The following is a 15,604-nucleotide window of genomic DNA, read 5'->3' on the forward strand; positions in this document are numbered from 1 at the left end:
TCTGTCCCTCCCCACTCACACTGTCTCTCTCTCCTTCAGATATAAATAAACATTAAAAAATTTTTTAATCTATAATTTATGTTGAATTCTATTTAACACTCTGACACTTATGTTACTTCATTTCTTCTCTTGTTTTCTTTTTCATATTTTTCTTCAGTTGTTGACTCAGGCATTTAAAAACTTCATCTTTTCTTCTAATTCTAATCACAGTTTACAAAATAAATTATAACAAAGACAACTGAACTATAGAATGAACTACAGTGTTTATAAAATACAATTAAGAAAAGCACACAAAATAATATATGTTTCATATTCTTGAAATCTCATTTTAGGCATTTCAGAAGGCCTAAAATTCTGAACCAATGAAATAAAAGAAAACTTGGAATCTGAGATAGTTAACTAAATTATTTCCTTACAGTGCTGTTTCTTTTTAACTTCTTTTGCGGGGTGCCTTGGCGGCTCAGTCGGTTAAGCATCCAGCTTCAGCTCAGGTCATGATCTCACGATTCATAGGTTCGAGCCCCGCATCTGGCTCTGTGCTGACAGCTAGCTCAGAGCCTGGAGCCTGTTTCAGATTCTGTATCTCCCTTTCTCTCTGACCCTCCCCTGCTCATACTGTCTCTCTCTGTCTCTCAAAAATAAATTAAAAAAAATTTTTTTTAAAACTTCCTTTGCCAGATTGAATGACTGATAAGATTTATTGTGAAGAATTTTTATGCAATGTATATTGGCCTAGGAGTTTTAATTCCTAGTACATATTATAATGAATAGGTTATTACTTTTCTATGTAGATGTTTAAAAGACCTTAATGTTAACTGCATTTTATTGTATTTATATATTTGTTAATATCACAAGAAGTTTTCTATTATGAAGGCTAGCTCAAAAACTGCCTACAACTTTTCTTAATAAAAACACTGAAAATATGTTAATTTTGCAGTTTTTATAAAGTATAATAATAGAGTAGCTTTAACACATGGGAAATAAATGAACTTGAAGATAAATAAAATTCTAGCTCTACAGTCCTTCTTAATATAACATTTATTAAAATAGTTATCAGTAAAACAAATCAACATGTTTATGTATATGTAGATATATGTGTATGTGTATATATATATTTGCATTATAATTAATGGCACTTTCAACTGTACTGCCTCACAGTAGTTTTCAGCTTTGGATCAACCCTTACAATACCTCCTTGATTCCTGTTTAGATCTCATAAATACATAGATTTTTGGGTTTCGCATGGAAGGTAGCTTGGGGAAACCTTGGTCATCTGAAGCTGACACTGAGAAAAGGTTGTACATGTCTGCTGTGGAAGATCTCAATCCTCTTCCACAAAAGTAGATTTTATAATCTTAGTTCTACTGATAACAACACCATCCTAGGTCCAACAAGTCTTACCAGATCCTAAGTTTTTGTTGCTGTTGTCTGTTTGTTTTTAAACTGAGTTTACGGCCTCCATTCTGCCTAATATACTGAAGTAGAAGTCAGTTGCAGGGCTGACTTGGGAGGATTAAGGTTAGGTTTATTTCAGACTTTTGTGATTTATCTCAAGCCTGTTTTTGAAGCATCTGGTATTCTTCCATCCAATTTACCTCACAACTGTGCCACAGTTCCCCCTTCTCCTAAAAACTCCTTGTAGAGGATGCTGAGGCTCAGACAAGGACCTGCTCCTCAGGACACACATCGCTGAGTGGCAGGGCCAAGGTCCTTCTGATCCTCAGTCCAGTGTCCTTTCTACCCGGCTGTAGGTAAAACTACCCAGGAGTGAATCACCCAGCTAAATACCAAAGAGGACGTAAGCTAAGCTGAGGGCTGCTCCTAATTTCCACTTCCCACTCCTGTTCTTCTGATCACTACAGTCCTCAGAGTCTTCAATAGGTACATAAGAAAGGAAGAAACAAAAAGGCTTGAAGGGAAGAAACCACAAGGGCGGACACTCAAATCAGTTTTGAAATCGATCAGTAGTTTTATCAATTGGTCTCCTAAGTGAGGTTTTAACTTTTGTTTATACTCAGGGCTGGAGATGATCTATGGCTATCTTTTCACTGTTTTCACCCATGACAAAGGAGTCCACCAAAACTAGTTGTAGTTAATGGTGGTACTATTGCCACTAATGTATGGTTTTCCCATAAATTCTCTTCAAAATGAATTTCATTTCTTCAAAGTGGTGAAAATTTGTACTGTTTTCAGATTTTATATCAGGATTTGTAATAGTACAGTGAAATTAAGGAGTAGTAAAACTAGGGGGAAAAGTATACTCTGGCAAGTCAGCTATATTTTTTTTTTTTTGGACAAAGAAAATGAGTGGGTTATATGCTCTTCCTTAACTATTTTGAAAATATTTGATTATGAGTATTTATTTCATTAAGCAGGATGACAGGATCCCTGAGAGTTTAGCTCATAAAAGTTCTTGAAACCCTCTGCTTGATAATTCAATTACAGTCCCTAATCTCACTTAACTAAGAAGAAAAGAAATACAAGAAATGAAATATGGCCAGAATTAACAATTACAGAAAGAAAGGAGACATTTAAAAATGCACAAATGGATTTCTGGCAAAGTTGCTGTATGCAAAGAAAATCATGGAGAACTAGCTTTTCTATGATAGAAATCTTGGCAAAATTGGTCAGTAAAATAACTTTCCTAAGGATATATGCTGAGAATAAAATTAATTTTATTTCTTTTTTAAAAACTTTTTTAACATTTATTCATTTTTGAGAAAGTGAGATAGAGCACAAGCAGGGGTGGGGCAGAGAGAGAGGGAGACACAGAATCTGAAGCAGGTTCTAGGCTCTGAACTGTCAGCACAGAGCCCAACGTGGCCCTTAAGCTCATGAACTGTAAGATCATGCCCTGAGCCAAAGTCAGGTGCTTAATTGACTGAGCCACCCAGGTGCCCCCAAAATTCATTTTCTCAAGGAACAAATATTTAATTAGGATTCACTATCACTTATCATTATTTGCTGTTGGAGACACTGACAATGGTCAACATTTTCAGAAGAAAATATCACTAAAGACTGTAATTTAAAACTTTAGTAAATGTTCATGAATCAGATTGGGTAATCTTCTCGTGTGGTGGCATTTAAAGTTTTACAGAAGTCCAGGTAATAAAATGGAGGATTCCCCTGATATATGAAAGAATCATTTGAGTTTGCTTCCGATTATATAGGTTCATTAGACTATCCATGTTAATATGAGACAACCAATTAAACATATTTTTAAATGACAAAGTAAAGTTAGTCATTAAACTTATGATTTGAAAGGTTTCCATTTCTTTGCCAATCCCCAAATACTGCTTTATTGATATTCAAGGCCAAGATTAGAAGAAAATGACTTCTAAAATTGTCTTCATGGAGTTCAACAAATATGTGATTATTTTTCAGTCATTACATCATTAATAAAACCGATGCAAATGTATCAAAAACCTGAAATTGTATGGAAAATAATCTCGAAATTACCGAATTCATATAAAGTATGCTATTTTTTATTCTAACTAGAAAAGGACAAACACAGTAGTTCCCTCTAAAAGCACCTCTTTCACGATGAAGTTTTCTTCAAAATTCTTTCTAGATCTTAACACTATCTTTTCTTTAGTTTTGGCAATTCTGGCTTTTAAATCACTTTAAAAATTGTAACTAATATGATAAATAAAGTCTGTATTATTTCTCAATTGAGATATTATCAACATATTAGTTTCAGGTGTATAATAGATTTGAATTTTGGATATATTGTGAAATAATCAACAAAATAAGTCTAGTTAGCGTCCATCACCACACAGTTAAAAAAATTTTTCATTTTCTTGAGATGAGGACTTTTAAGATTCACTTCCTTAGCAACTTTCAAATGTGTGATACAGTATTATTCACTATTGTCACCATGCTATATATTATATCCCTGTCACAATTATTTAAAACTGGAGTTTGTACCTTTCGACCCCCTTTCCCTATTTGGCCCACCCTACTCCCACATCCTGTCTCTGGCAACCACCAATTTGTTCTCTAAATGAACTTTAAATCACCAAATATTTCAACATATCCAGGTACCCTCAGGATGACGATCTACTTTTTGATCTGATATTTTGCCTTTCATATCATGCTAGGATAACTGGGCTGGTGGGCTGGGGGAAATCTAACAATTTGCAAATGTGGGGTTGGATGCTTTTGATTTAAGAAACTCAAAATGAATCTCAGTCTTTGTAAGATCTAGCCTACCTTTACTCTAGACTCAATTCTTCTCATCTTGTTACAGTGGCGGGCATCATCTCAAGTCCCTGTTCCCATTACATTTAAGGTCACACAACACAACTTACACCTAATTGTCTCATATTGATCCCTATAGTGCTACTCTACAGTTAAACCATATACTTCTTCATTTTTGAAGTTGGCCTCCAGGCAACTGTAATTAATTGGGCTACCTTTCCTCTGTAATTTATAATTCCTTCCGGTAAATAACTTTACTAAACGATGTGAAACCAACAGGAGCATAGTCTAACCTTGATGAAGATGCATCGTGCAGTTTGATGCTGGCGCTACGGTCCCTCCGGACTGGGGCCGGCTCCAAGGTGGGGAGGCCTGTGGCTGAGGTGGTGGTCGTCCAAGTTGATGAAACTCGTCTCAATAAACCAGGGGGCAAACTCCTTCTCAGACGCTAGAAGAAGGAAGTGTTGATTTGTTACCAAGCATATTTTTGATCACTAACTTCTATGTAATATAATGGGAGGAAATGGGCTTTAAATTGGAAGTGAATTTATCAAAATTGATTGAATGAATATTATCTATCTGGAATCTGGGTGGTCAGAATTTCAATAAAAGAATGTATAGTATAAAACTAACATTTTGGGATCTTCATTTCAATAATGACAGGAGTTCCTGGGTGGCTCAGTTAGCTGAGCATCTGACTTTGGCTCAGGTTACGATCTTGTGGTTCATGAGTTAGAGCCCTGCATCAGGGTCTATGCTGACAGCTCAGAGCCTGGCACCTGCTTAGGATTCTGTGTCTCCCTCTCTCTCTCTGCCCCTCCCCCACTTACACTCTCCCTCTCTCAAAAATAAACATTAAAAAAAAGAGAATATCTCTGATACTAGCTTCTGATATTTCCTAAAGGTCTGAATATTCATCTTAGAAGGTAATTCAATAGTAAGAGAAAAGGTCATTCACTTGAAATATCAAGATTGATGCCTAACTTCATGTGTATTCTGAGATGAAAGGAATCAGTTAATCTCTCTCCATTCCTTATCATGCTTAGCCATACCTTTTGCAGAGAAGATGTTCAACAAAATAATGATGTAAATACCTAATTGACAAAGTTGTCTGAAAAACACATTCTTGAGTCAAGAGACTCAGAAAAGCTAAAGAACGAGTGTTACTGACTGACTACTCACTAAAGAGGAGAGATGCCTGTTCAGCAAACACTACTGTGAAGGATGTGCCAGAGATGACTTAAAGTTGGCTTTTTTTTAGTCTTTAATATGACCCATTCACATACAAGGTCTAAAGTGGGTGAAGGATCTGATTTCCTACAGCTTACATTTGTAAAACTCCTATATGTAAAAAGAAAGAATTCTACAAATCACAAATCACCATCTTTTACCTCCAAAATCAATTAAAAATGGTCTGAGTTCAAAACTTCTTGGGTTTGGGAAAGCCAGGAGGGTACTCTGAAGGATATCACATAAAGAAATCACAAGCAGAGCATCTTTGGGCTTCAGAAGACACCGGAAATTAAACATAACCCTACATTAGAATGGGAACAGGGTCTTTTTCACACCCCCAACCCTCACTGCTACATCTTTATCTCCCAGAACAGAGACTGGCATATAAGAGTAAAAACTTCTTCAAAGTCTGAATAAAAAAAAGGTAACATAAAAAGGTAAAGCTTTCATTTGTAGAAAGCTATTAGGTATAAGGACACAAGTCCTTAGGTTTAAATTTATATTACTTTGATCACCATGATGAACCTTCCATAAAGGTTTGGGGTGAAAGAAACAGACCTAGAAGACAAAACAAAAAATGTAACCTTTCCAGTAATATGTCATTAATACTTACCTTGGGAATAGCCAGCTTGTCTTTTTCAGAGCCTTCTTCAGAATCAGAACAGGTGTAATTTTCACTGAAGGAAATGACAGGATTCACACGGGGCTTGTGAATAGCCTGGAAGGTGAGCTGTGTGCTGAGCAGGTTGCTCACGGCCCTCAAGGATGTGCACACGTTGGGAGGCAGGGAAGGGTCTGCCAGGAGGTCGGTAATGAGGCCATGAGCTTCACCCATCACGGCAATATCCACAGTAATACTGGTTCCTGAAGACTGAGACACCAAAGGAACAGTCAAGTGAGAAAAGAGCTGAAGCTGAAGGCACAGACCAAACTGGGCTTTTTCTCAAAAATGGGCTGATCGACTCTTTCAGGTTGCAGTAAAGTACATTCAAGTCACATTTCTGTTTCAAATTTTGCCCAAATGTGCCAAGTCTTTTGCTGTTTATATGTTCATGGCATGTTTTTTAATGTTAGAACCTGGGGATAGGTATGACATATTTGAAGAAATCCAAAAGTTAAACACTAGCTTTTCAAAGGCAAGAGGTTTCAGAGAGCTGGAAAAAACACTTCCTACCAGCCTTTCCTTATGAAGAGCTCAACATTTAATTACACATTATTTAGAAATTTCATTCTGAAAGTAACATTAATATACTGCAAACTTTTTTCTCCTCCCCCTTTTTTTTCTAAGTAGGTTTCATGCCCAGCACAGAGCCAAACACAGGGCTTGATCTCACAACACTGAGATCAAGACCTGAGCTGAGATCAAGAGTCGGACACTTAACTGACTGAGCCACCCAGGTGCCCCAATGTACTGTAAACTTTTAATTTCAGTAATATTTTAACATGACAGTTTAGCCTGGTATATGGTAGTTATTTAACTAATATTAAATAATTTAAGGAGAGGTATTAAGCAGGCTGTGTTGTAGCTTATGGGCAAGTAATAAATTGTATCATGTATCTTGAATGTATCACAGATAAGCTGCTATATAACGATTGCCACTTCAGAGAGCTGTGAAATTAGGTGATTAACTAGTTGTTACTTAACCTTCTAATTTCTGTATAAGTCTAATTACTTGAAATAGAAGTTGGTGTTTTGATTTTTTACTTTGCTTTTCTGTTTGGAGTGTCATTGTAACTACTGTATTGTAAATGATGGAAAATAATTGCATATGTTAAAAAAATAAATTGTGTTATATTCAAAATTTTTAAAAATGTAAAAAAAAAGATAAGCACAAAAAGCTGCTTCATTTGTGATCAAATTCACACGCTGCCCCTCTTCTTGGGGTTGGTAAGAATAGGAATTTTAGTTCTGATATTCTGTGTTACTACTGTCATATTTTGCAAAGTGCCTCTAACACTGAGAGTCATTACTCTGTATTTGCTGAAGGAAGGAAGAACACAAAAACACAGGACAGGTATGTTCCCTGCCCTGCTGGTCAGGCCAGAATGAGGCACGAAGGCATGAGAGCAAAAGAGAGGATGGGCAGCGTCAAGGCTATGAGAGTAGGTGTGAAGCTTAAAGACAGCACACAGATAATTCCTAATATGGGAACGGTGCCACATTATGAGGCACAGGGAACGCACAAACTGCATAATTGCAGTCAGTGATCAGGAGACAGATTCTGAAACTAGGTTACTACATCCACATCTTGACTCCTAACCTTACCGCTTTCTAGCTGCATGATCTGTCAAGTCACTAAGGTTCTGTCCCGTGATTTCTACATCTGTAAAAATAGAGTAATAGCGCCAACTTCAGAAGGCTGTAAAAGTTAAATGGGGAAATACATGTAAAGCACTCAGCACTGTGCTGGCAACGGGAAGAGCTCAATATTGATAATGGTAAAAATAATAACGATAATTCTGGAGTTTTTCAATAAGAGGATGTAAAAAGCTTGGCTATATATTTGGAAGAAAAGCTTAATCATCCATAACAGACTCAAAAATAACCTCCAGAGAGATGAAAAAATTAAGCATATAAAATGACAAGCAATTTAGTAAAAGAAAATACTGGGAATTAAATTATAATCTTGGAATGTTAGAAAAAATTACATAAATTCATAAACTTTCAATGAAATATATGGCAGATTAGAATAAAGACATAAGCTTCTATGTAAGAAAATATACCATAAGCAAAATTAAAGAATGGTGAGAAAATATTTGCCCCCCAGAGAAGACAAAACATACCCAAATGAAGAGCTTCTAAAAAAATCAGTAAAAGACAAATTTGGATAAAGGGAATGAACAGACAATTCAAACAAAATGTAAGTAATCAAATATATAAAAATCTACTCCTCTCCTCATTTTTAAAAATGCAAATGAATATAATGAAAAATTTCACTCATCCAAGTGGCAAAATAATAAAGGATCGATAGCACCAAGTATTAGTAAGAGTTTGGGGAAATAGGCAGTGAGTCAAAATAACCCAGTAATTGTGGAAGGGCATTTTGCTGCATTGTCAATTTGTCATTTAAATATATATATCCTATCATCCAGTAAAACAATGCTGACAGACATCTAAAGAAAAACTGCAAATATGTAAAAATTCGAGGACAAAGACATAAAGAGTACAATAATACTCTTGTAACAACCAGAGAATTGTCATAAATGCTCATCTACAGGGAAAATGATACAAAGTTATATTATAAGTATATTATACACTGGTACATTGTTTTTAAAAAAAAGAAGGGCGCCTGGGTGGCTCATTCGGTTAAGCATCCAACTTCAGCTCAGGTCATGATCTCACAGTCTGTGGGTTTGAGCCCCGAGTCGGGATCTTTGCTGACAGCTCGGAGCCTGGAGCCTGCTTCGGATTCTGTGTCTCCCTCTCTCTCTGCCCCTCCCTCCATCCCTCCCGCTCTCTCTCTCTCTCTCTCTCTCTCTCTCTCAAAATAAAAAAATACATAAAAAAAGATTCGGGTAGATCTATAAATGATTACTTGAAAACACACTCATATTGTTCACTAGTGGAGAAAAGTAGGTCCTCAAAAAGGTGAATATGCATTATTTTTTTGATCATAAAAATGTAAAAATGATGAAAACACCCAACATACAGGAAGACATATAGTCTTGTAACAACTATAAATAATGGATAAATTTTTCTGTAAAGATACAGTATAAAATAGTCGTGTCTTTTACCATGGAATAATAGTAACCATAATGATCACAGTGGCAGCTGATACTTATTCAGCACAAGTCTACAAAGTAGGTACTTCATTTATTAATTTCATTTTTATTAAGATAACTTGCCAAAATTATAATCAGATAGCTGAAACATGGAAACATCAGGCTACAAATAAAGATACTCTGATCTATAGCTTAGGTGCTAATAACCCTATAGACCAAGATACATTTTAATTATTTTATCGTGTTCCTAAATAGATCTGTAATTATCTAATTATCTAATGCTTAATTTAATCACTGTGCAATGCTTTTCTCTGTTTGGAGGATTAAATATCTGTTATGAACCAATATACAAATTTAAGTGTAATGTTAGTTTTAGGATACACAATTATGCATACTTCACACATGGTACCTACATTGTCAACTTCAAAACTGTTCATGAGAAATACCACTGAACTAAGTTAACATTTCCCTTTGGAAACACATATTTTCAAGTGCATTTCTAATTATGATTCTCCTAAAAAACACACTCAGTGCGGCCTTCTGAAAAACTAATATTTATTCCTAACTATGTTTTTTTTCTAATAAACAAAATAACAAATCACTCTACTGTTCCCCTTAAAAGATGAAAATTTAAGTCAAACTGTTTTTAGGACATAAAATTTTCAGACACTCTGACAATGAAATTAACAGTTTATGTTCTAATACTTAATAATTAAAGAAGTCTTCTCAAAATGCTCTCACCATACAAAATTTACAAACCTGAATCAAAAGTAGAGCATGTTCATTGATAATTAGAACTATAATTTTGAATGAATTATTGGTGAGAGAACAAGTGTTTTTTATAATTCTCTAATTTTATGACTTCTTATAACATTTTTTAATGCATTTATATACTCAGAAAAAAATTAAACATTTTATAAGTAACCTTAAAATAGAAACAGTACTGAAAACTCATTCTCCTGTCATTGTTAATGTTAACATAAGAATTTAGAAAACAAGCATGTTATATATTTCAATGTTATTTATGCCATAGCTTTTGTAAAAGCAAAGGTCTTCCAGCAAAAGCAAAGCAATATTAATGCCAGTAAGTAGCAAATTATCATATTGGAATTGGCTATGAAAGCAAAGTGAACAGTTTTACTATTGAAAAAAGTGTACTTTAATAAAGTATATTTAATACTGGAATGAAATCGGGTCTTTGCTCTACTGGTTTCCTGATTTAAGAACAGAATTGTATAAAAGTCAAAAGTTGCATCACACAAAGAAGTTATCACCACTTTTTGGCTCAAATAACCACTTTTTGGCTCAAATAACCAATAACACTTCAATGAAGTGTAAAATCTAAAACCAACAATCAGATTTGTGTGCCACAAAATCTCCAAGACTAACCACACGTGACCCACTGAAAGGCAGACAGGCTGCTATTTCAATATGCAGCAGGCAAGTTATAAAGACACAGGCGAGTCCAAGGAGTAAGTAACAAGGAATTTTAGGAGAGGGGGGCTTCTTTGGTCAATGGTAGGGTTTTTCCATCAGATGATACAAAGTATGAAACAAGAGTGACTCACACAGGGCATACTGCCATACCCTATCCAACTTTAAAAATAACATAACTAAATTTCTAGGCATACAATACTAAGAAATATTCCATTTCACTGGTGAAATGTTAGTGATAATAAATACTAAAGGTTAAGTTTATACAAAAGCTACTTTAAAGAAATCTTAAGCTAACAGTCTGAAATCATCTTTGAGTGCAGTAATGAACTATATACTAGAGCATAAAACCACAGTTGAGTCTTTTTATGGTGGACATAATCAAACAAATCCTTTCCTTTAAAAAAAAAAAAAGATCAAACAATATAAAACATTCTACTTAGCAAGCTTTCCTTATAATAGAAATATTTATACTTAACATTTAAGAAGATGCAAGTATGATTCCCTACATACTATTTAAATGACACCCAAATTTGGACTGCTACCTTTAAACAGAAAATCTGGAATTTAAGTCTGATAAACAGTAGAGGAAAGTGTGGTTTTATATATTAAACCAAAAATAACTGATTCAAAGTATCTAGTTTTTAAAATATATCATCCTTTCCCCCCTTTCTCCATCCAGTCTATTTCACCATCTCCGGATGTGAATATACAAATGGTCTTGCTAGTTGCTTCCAAGTTACTGCACTCATGATAAAACCAAAGGTGGGTGAAAATGTGGAGTTATAGGTAAGAGGTTAAAGAAACAAAAACAAATATAAAAACTAAACATAACTCCTAGACTAAGCATGTATCAATCCAATTATAGAAAATTTCTTTTCACTCTTACTACTGCTGTGCTAAAACTTTGAAATTACACTATTAGTTTAATAAAAGGGAAAGCTTTGACTATGTGTAGGGATCAGAAAAAATAAAACGTGCATTTTGTGAAGAGCACTCAAGTTACAAATTTTGAAAAATTCTAGTTAAATCCGTGTGATCAAATTACTAATAGCATATAAAATAAAATTATACATCTCTAAGTAACATGCCAGATTATTTACTGTGGTACTGTGTTTGGGTTTCTGTCAACATATTATTTACAAGTGGGGACTTTCTAAAAGAAATAATTGCTAAGAAGTTTTAGGAAACAGCTACAGGACTGAGGTAAATGAAAACAAAAAAGCAAACAAACATCATTTCACTTAAAGAACAAGAAGATGCCCAAGAGAAAAATCTTAGAAAAGGACTGGGAAACTTAAGGTCAACAGCAAACTGGTGCTCAAAATGATCAGGGAGGTTATCTGGTTTTGAAGGTGGGGTGAAGGTAATGCATCTAATTCTTGATGAATTCTTTGGAGGCAGCAACAATATAGTCAAGTTACAAGCTTTTCTTCCTACACGTTTTGAAGCAAAGATTAAACTGATAAATAGGTTGAATACATCCCCTCTTAGAGGTGGAAGATGTAATAACCCTCAAGTCTTCTGACTCCATGAATTAGTGAATCATCTGATGAGTCATTTGCTTTGGAAATTTATTTTGACTGGGAAAAAAAAAAACAGAATTAGAAGTAGGATAAAAGCCTTTCTTGATAATTCTACATGAAACTCAAAAGGTAGGTTACAAATACTAAAGAACCAGAATTGAAGACAATTATCTAAGTAACCTATTTGAGATACTATTTGCTTCAAATTAGAACCATTAATACTTTATGATGGTTTCCAACACCAACCACACAGACTGTCTCTAGGCAGTGCTGTATCCACTGGGGGCAGACAGGCTCCCTCCTTGTGAAATCAGAGAACTGGGTTAGATTTCTCCAAGGTCCCTTCCAATTCTATAAACCTAAAGCATTCCACATATACACATAAACATATATCAAAGAAGAAAGAAAAAATGATTTTAAAACTTATTTCTTGACATAGGTAAGCATTTAAAATTTTTAAAAAACAATTTAAAAGATATTATGTAGACAGAATATTTGTTTCACTCATCGCTAGTTTTACCCAAGCTCTACCTTATAACTTATTGAGTCACTGGTGCTGTTTCTTTTCTGTTAAGATGCCTAGTGTCCACTGAGTGCTCATGGGGAAACAGGCTATTCTCTGGAATTTCCACATGGTTTTCCCAAGAGTGGACTTGTACATTTGCCCAAGGTCAGTTTCCTTTGGTTCCACATTTGTGGAGGCCAGTTGTATTTTGTCACTGTAAGTTACCTATGCTAATAAAAAATCCATTATGTCAGTGACACATGAATAAAAACTGAACAACTTCCTCTGAAAACTGGGTTGAACAGCTTTAAAGACTTCATAAATACATTTCATAAAAGTGAAGCCCTAATACTTATTTCTGTTAAATTAAGTAGGGGAGGTACAACTGTAAGGGTACAAAAAGAAAATGACAACATACCCGAAAGATTTTGAACTCAGAATGCTTTTGTAAGTGCTTAAGTCATTTCCACTGTAAAATAAACTGAAACAGGCAGTGTGTACACTGAGGTTCAGGTGTGGCGCATGGAAGAAAGACAATTTGCAACTCCAGTCAATACAGTGGACACCTGCTCAAAGGGAACAGTCTTGGTCCTTCATCAAAAGATGTGTAAAAGCCTGCATGTTTATATGTATTAAGTTAAAATATATCATGAGAGGTACAGAAAATGTAGGTCAAATTTTCATAATTCTCTGCTCTAAAGTTTTTTAAATGATCAGACCAACTACAGTCCTGATTATATCTGTTAAGAGGGTTCAATGCCATCTTATTTTATTTTAAATAGCTTATTGTCAAATTGGTTTCCATACAACACCCACTGCTCTTCCCCACAAGTGCCCTCCTCCATCACCACCACCTCTTTTCCCCCTCCCCCTTCCCCTCTCAGTTCGTTTTGAGCATTCAATAGTCTCTCAAGTTTTGCGTCCCTCTCTCTCCCCAACTCTCTTTCCCTCTTCCCCGCCCCCTGGTCCTCCATTAGGTTTCTCCTGTTCTCCTGTTAGACCTATGAGTGCAAACATACGGTTTCTGTCCTTCTCTGCCTGACTTATTTCACTTAGCATGACACCCTCAAGGTCCATCCATTTTGCTACAAATGGCCATATGTCATTCTTTCTCATTGCCATGTAGTATTCCACTGTGTATATATACCACATCTTCTTGATCCACTCATCAGGTGATGGACATTTAGGCTCTTTCCATGTTCTGGCTATTGTTGACATTGCCGCTATGAACATTGGGGTACATGTGCTCCTATGCATCAGCACTTCTGTATCCCTTGGGCAAATCCCTAGCAGTGCTATTGCTGGGTCATAAGGGAGTTCTATGGATAGTTTTTTGAGGAGCCTCCACACTGTTTTCCAGAGAGGCTGCAAATTTAAATATAACACCTTTCACTTGGAAGCCTTCCATGAAAGGAACTTTTAATAATAGTTATGTCATAATTAGTTCATTACCACTCCTGAAACAAGGAGTAGTAAGTAAACTTTGGTTTATGAATTAGCACATGAGGTGCAAAAAAGAAATAGGTGCCTATTTTTTTTTATCACATATGTAATCTGGAAGTTTGTATATGTGAGAAGCTGGAAAGTAAAGTTATACAGAACTGGGATAAGAGAGAGGAAGTTTCACTCATTCATCTATATCAAATTTTTATTTTATGAATTGGTACATGGGCCCTTTAAGAGCAGAGGCTCTACAGCTAGACTGCCTATATCCAAAACACGGATGATAATATTGTATTATTATAGGAAACTATACATAATTGATGATTAAATGAAATCATGCACACAGAGTCCTCAGCAGAGTTGGTTGGCCTACTGTACATGTTCGATAAATATTATATATCACCACCAGTATTATTATTGCACTAAAACATTGTGGTAAAGGACTGCACATGTGTTTGTCTTCGACGTATACTGGCACAGTAGTTTCTTCATAACTGAAGGCAGCATCTAATTTTTTATCAACAAAAACAAAATAACAAAAATGAAAACCTGAATACTTTCACTTCTTATTCTGGGTAAATCTAAAGATCGTATTCCCTACTCCCATATACTCAAAATCATTCTGAGATTAATTTTAGGCTCTCAGAAAGTAATTGTACAAAAGTCCTGGTTTCAGTTAATATGGTTGATTGCATTGGTATAATTTATAACACCGTATGTGAAAGGAATTCAAAAAGCAGGCATCTTAGCTCCATTGTTGGAAAGGTTTTTTTTTTTTTTTTTTTTTTTTTTTTTTTTTTGTCTTTTCTATTTAGTCATCCTGGGAGGCACCCTGGGAGGCAAACAGAGCATGGGAAGAACATTTTCAGGATGAAGAGTGAGCTGGGGTAAGAGGGGAATCAACAGTTTAAGAGATGACACATAGAGAGTCACTGGGACTTTTCTTACCCAACTTTGGTCCTCAATGCTGGGAAAAGATGCCTGATAGGTTTTTGGGGATGGTCCCCTTCATTTCTAAAGCACAGTCTGCCACCCCCAACCCTCCAATTCTTTCTCTGGGAGGCTGCCTGTGGCACCAGGGAGTAGCATCTTGGTCTTTGAAGTACCAAATTCACTTAGAAGGTGAGCTGAATTGATAAATGGTCTTTGGTGTATTACTGGTTCTGACCTCAAAGCCAGCAAAATTGCATATGTGTTTATACTTTCATAGGACTCATTTATAATTTTAGACTTGAAGTTGGTTGGGAAATTTTTTAAAAATGAAATCATGTGAAAATTTTGCAGTAACTCATTGTAGGCTGAACTTTGGCTAAATGCCATCCTAAGGAAGCAGATGTTTGCTTATTTTAATTTTCTGGCAGGGAATAGGAGTTTACATTTGGATTTTCTCCTTAAGATAATATATATGTACAGTAGGAGGAAAACATATAGGGCCCTTTATCAAACAGTGTTTCAACATCTCTGTGCACCGGCCTCATGTGAAAGGTGAGACGCAGCAAAATGCAGCAATTATCAGAGTTCTTAACTTCCTTCTCTCTTG

At 35.4% G+C, this 15,604-nt stretch overlaps 1 protein-coding gene across 2 annotated transcripts in view; it reads right to left on the reverse strand.

Moving 5' to 3' along the window:
- PDE3A (phosphodiesterase 3A) overlaps nucleotides 1-15,604 on the reverse strand; it is a 306,642-nt gene that overhangs the window by 53,078 nt on the left and 237,960 nt on the right. For both annotated transcript variants that reach the window (XM_029955019.1, XM_029955020.1), the window contains exons 3-4: nucleotides 6,047-6,304; nucleotides 4,494-4,648 (exon numbers count right to left, since the gene is read on the reverse strand). In XM_029955019.1, the coding sequence (XP_029810879.1) occupies nucleotides 4,494-4,648; nucleotides 6,047-6,304 (413 nt within the window). The remainder of the gene's footprint in view (nucleotides 1-4,493; nucleotides 4,649-6,046; nucleotides 6,305-15,604) is intronic.

The sequence above is a fragment of the Suricata suricatta genome, chromosome 10, assembly GCF_006229205.1.
Source record: "Suricata suricatta isolate VVHF042 chromosome 10, meerkat_22Aug2017_6uvM2_HiC, whole genome shotgun sequence".
Taxonomy (NCBI): domain Eukaryota; kingdom Metazoa; phylum Chordata; class Mammalia; order Carnivora; family Herpestidae; genus Suricata; species Suricata suricatta.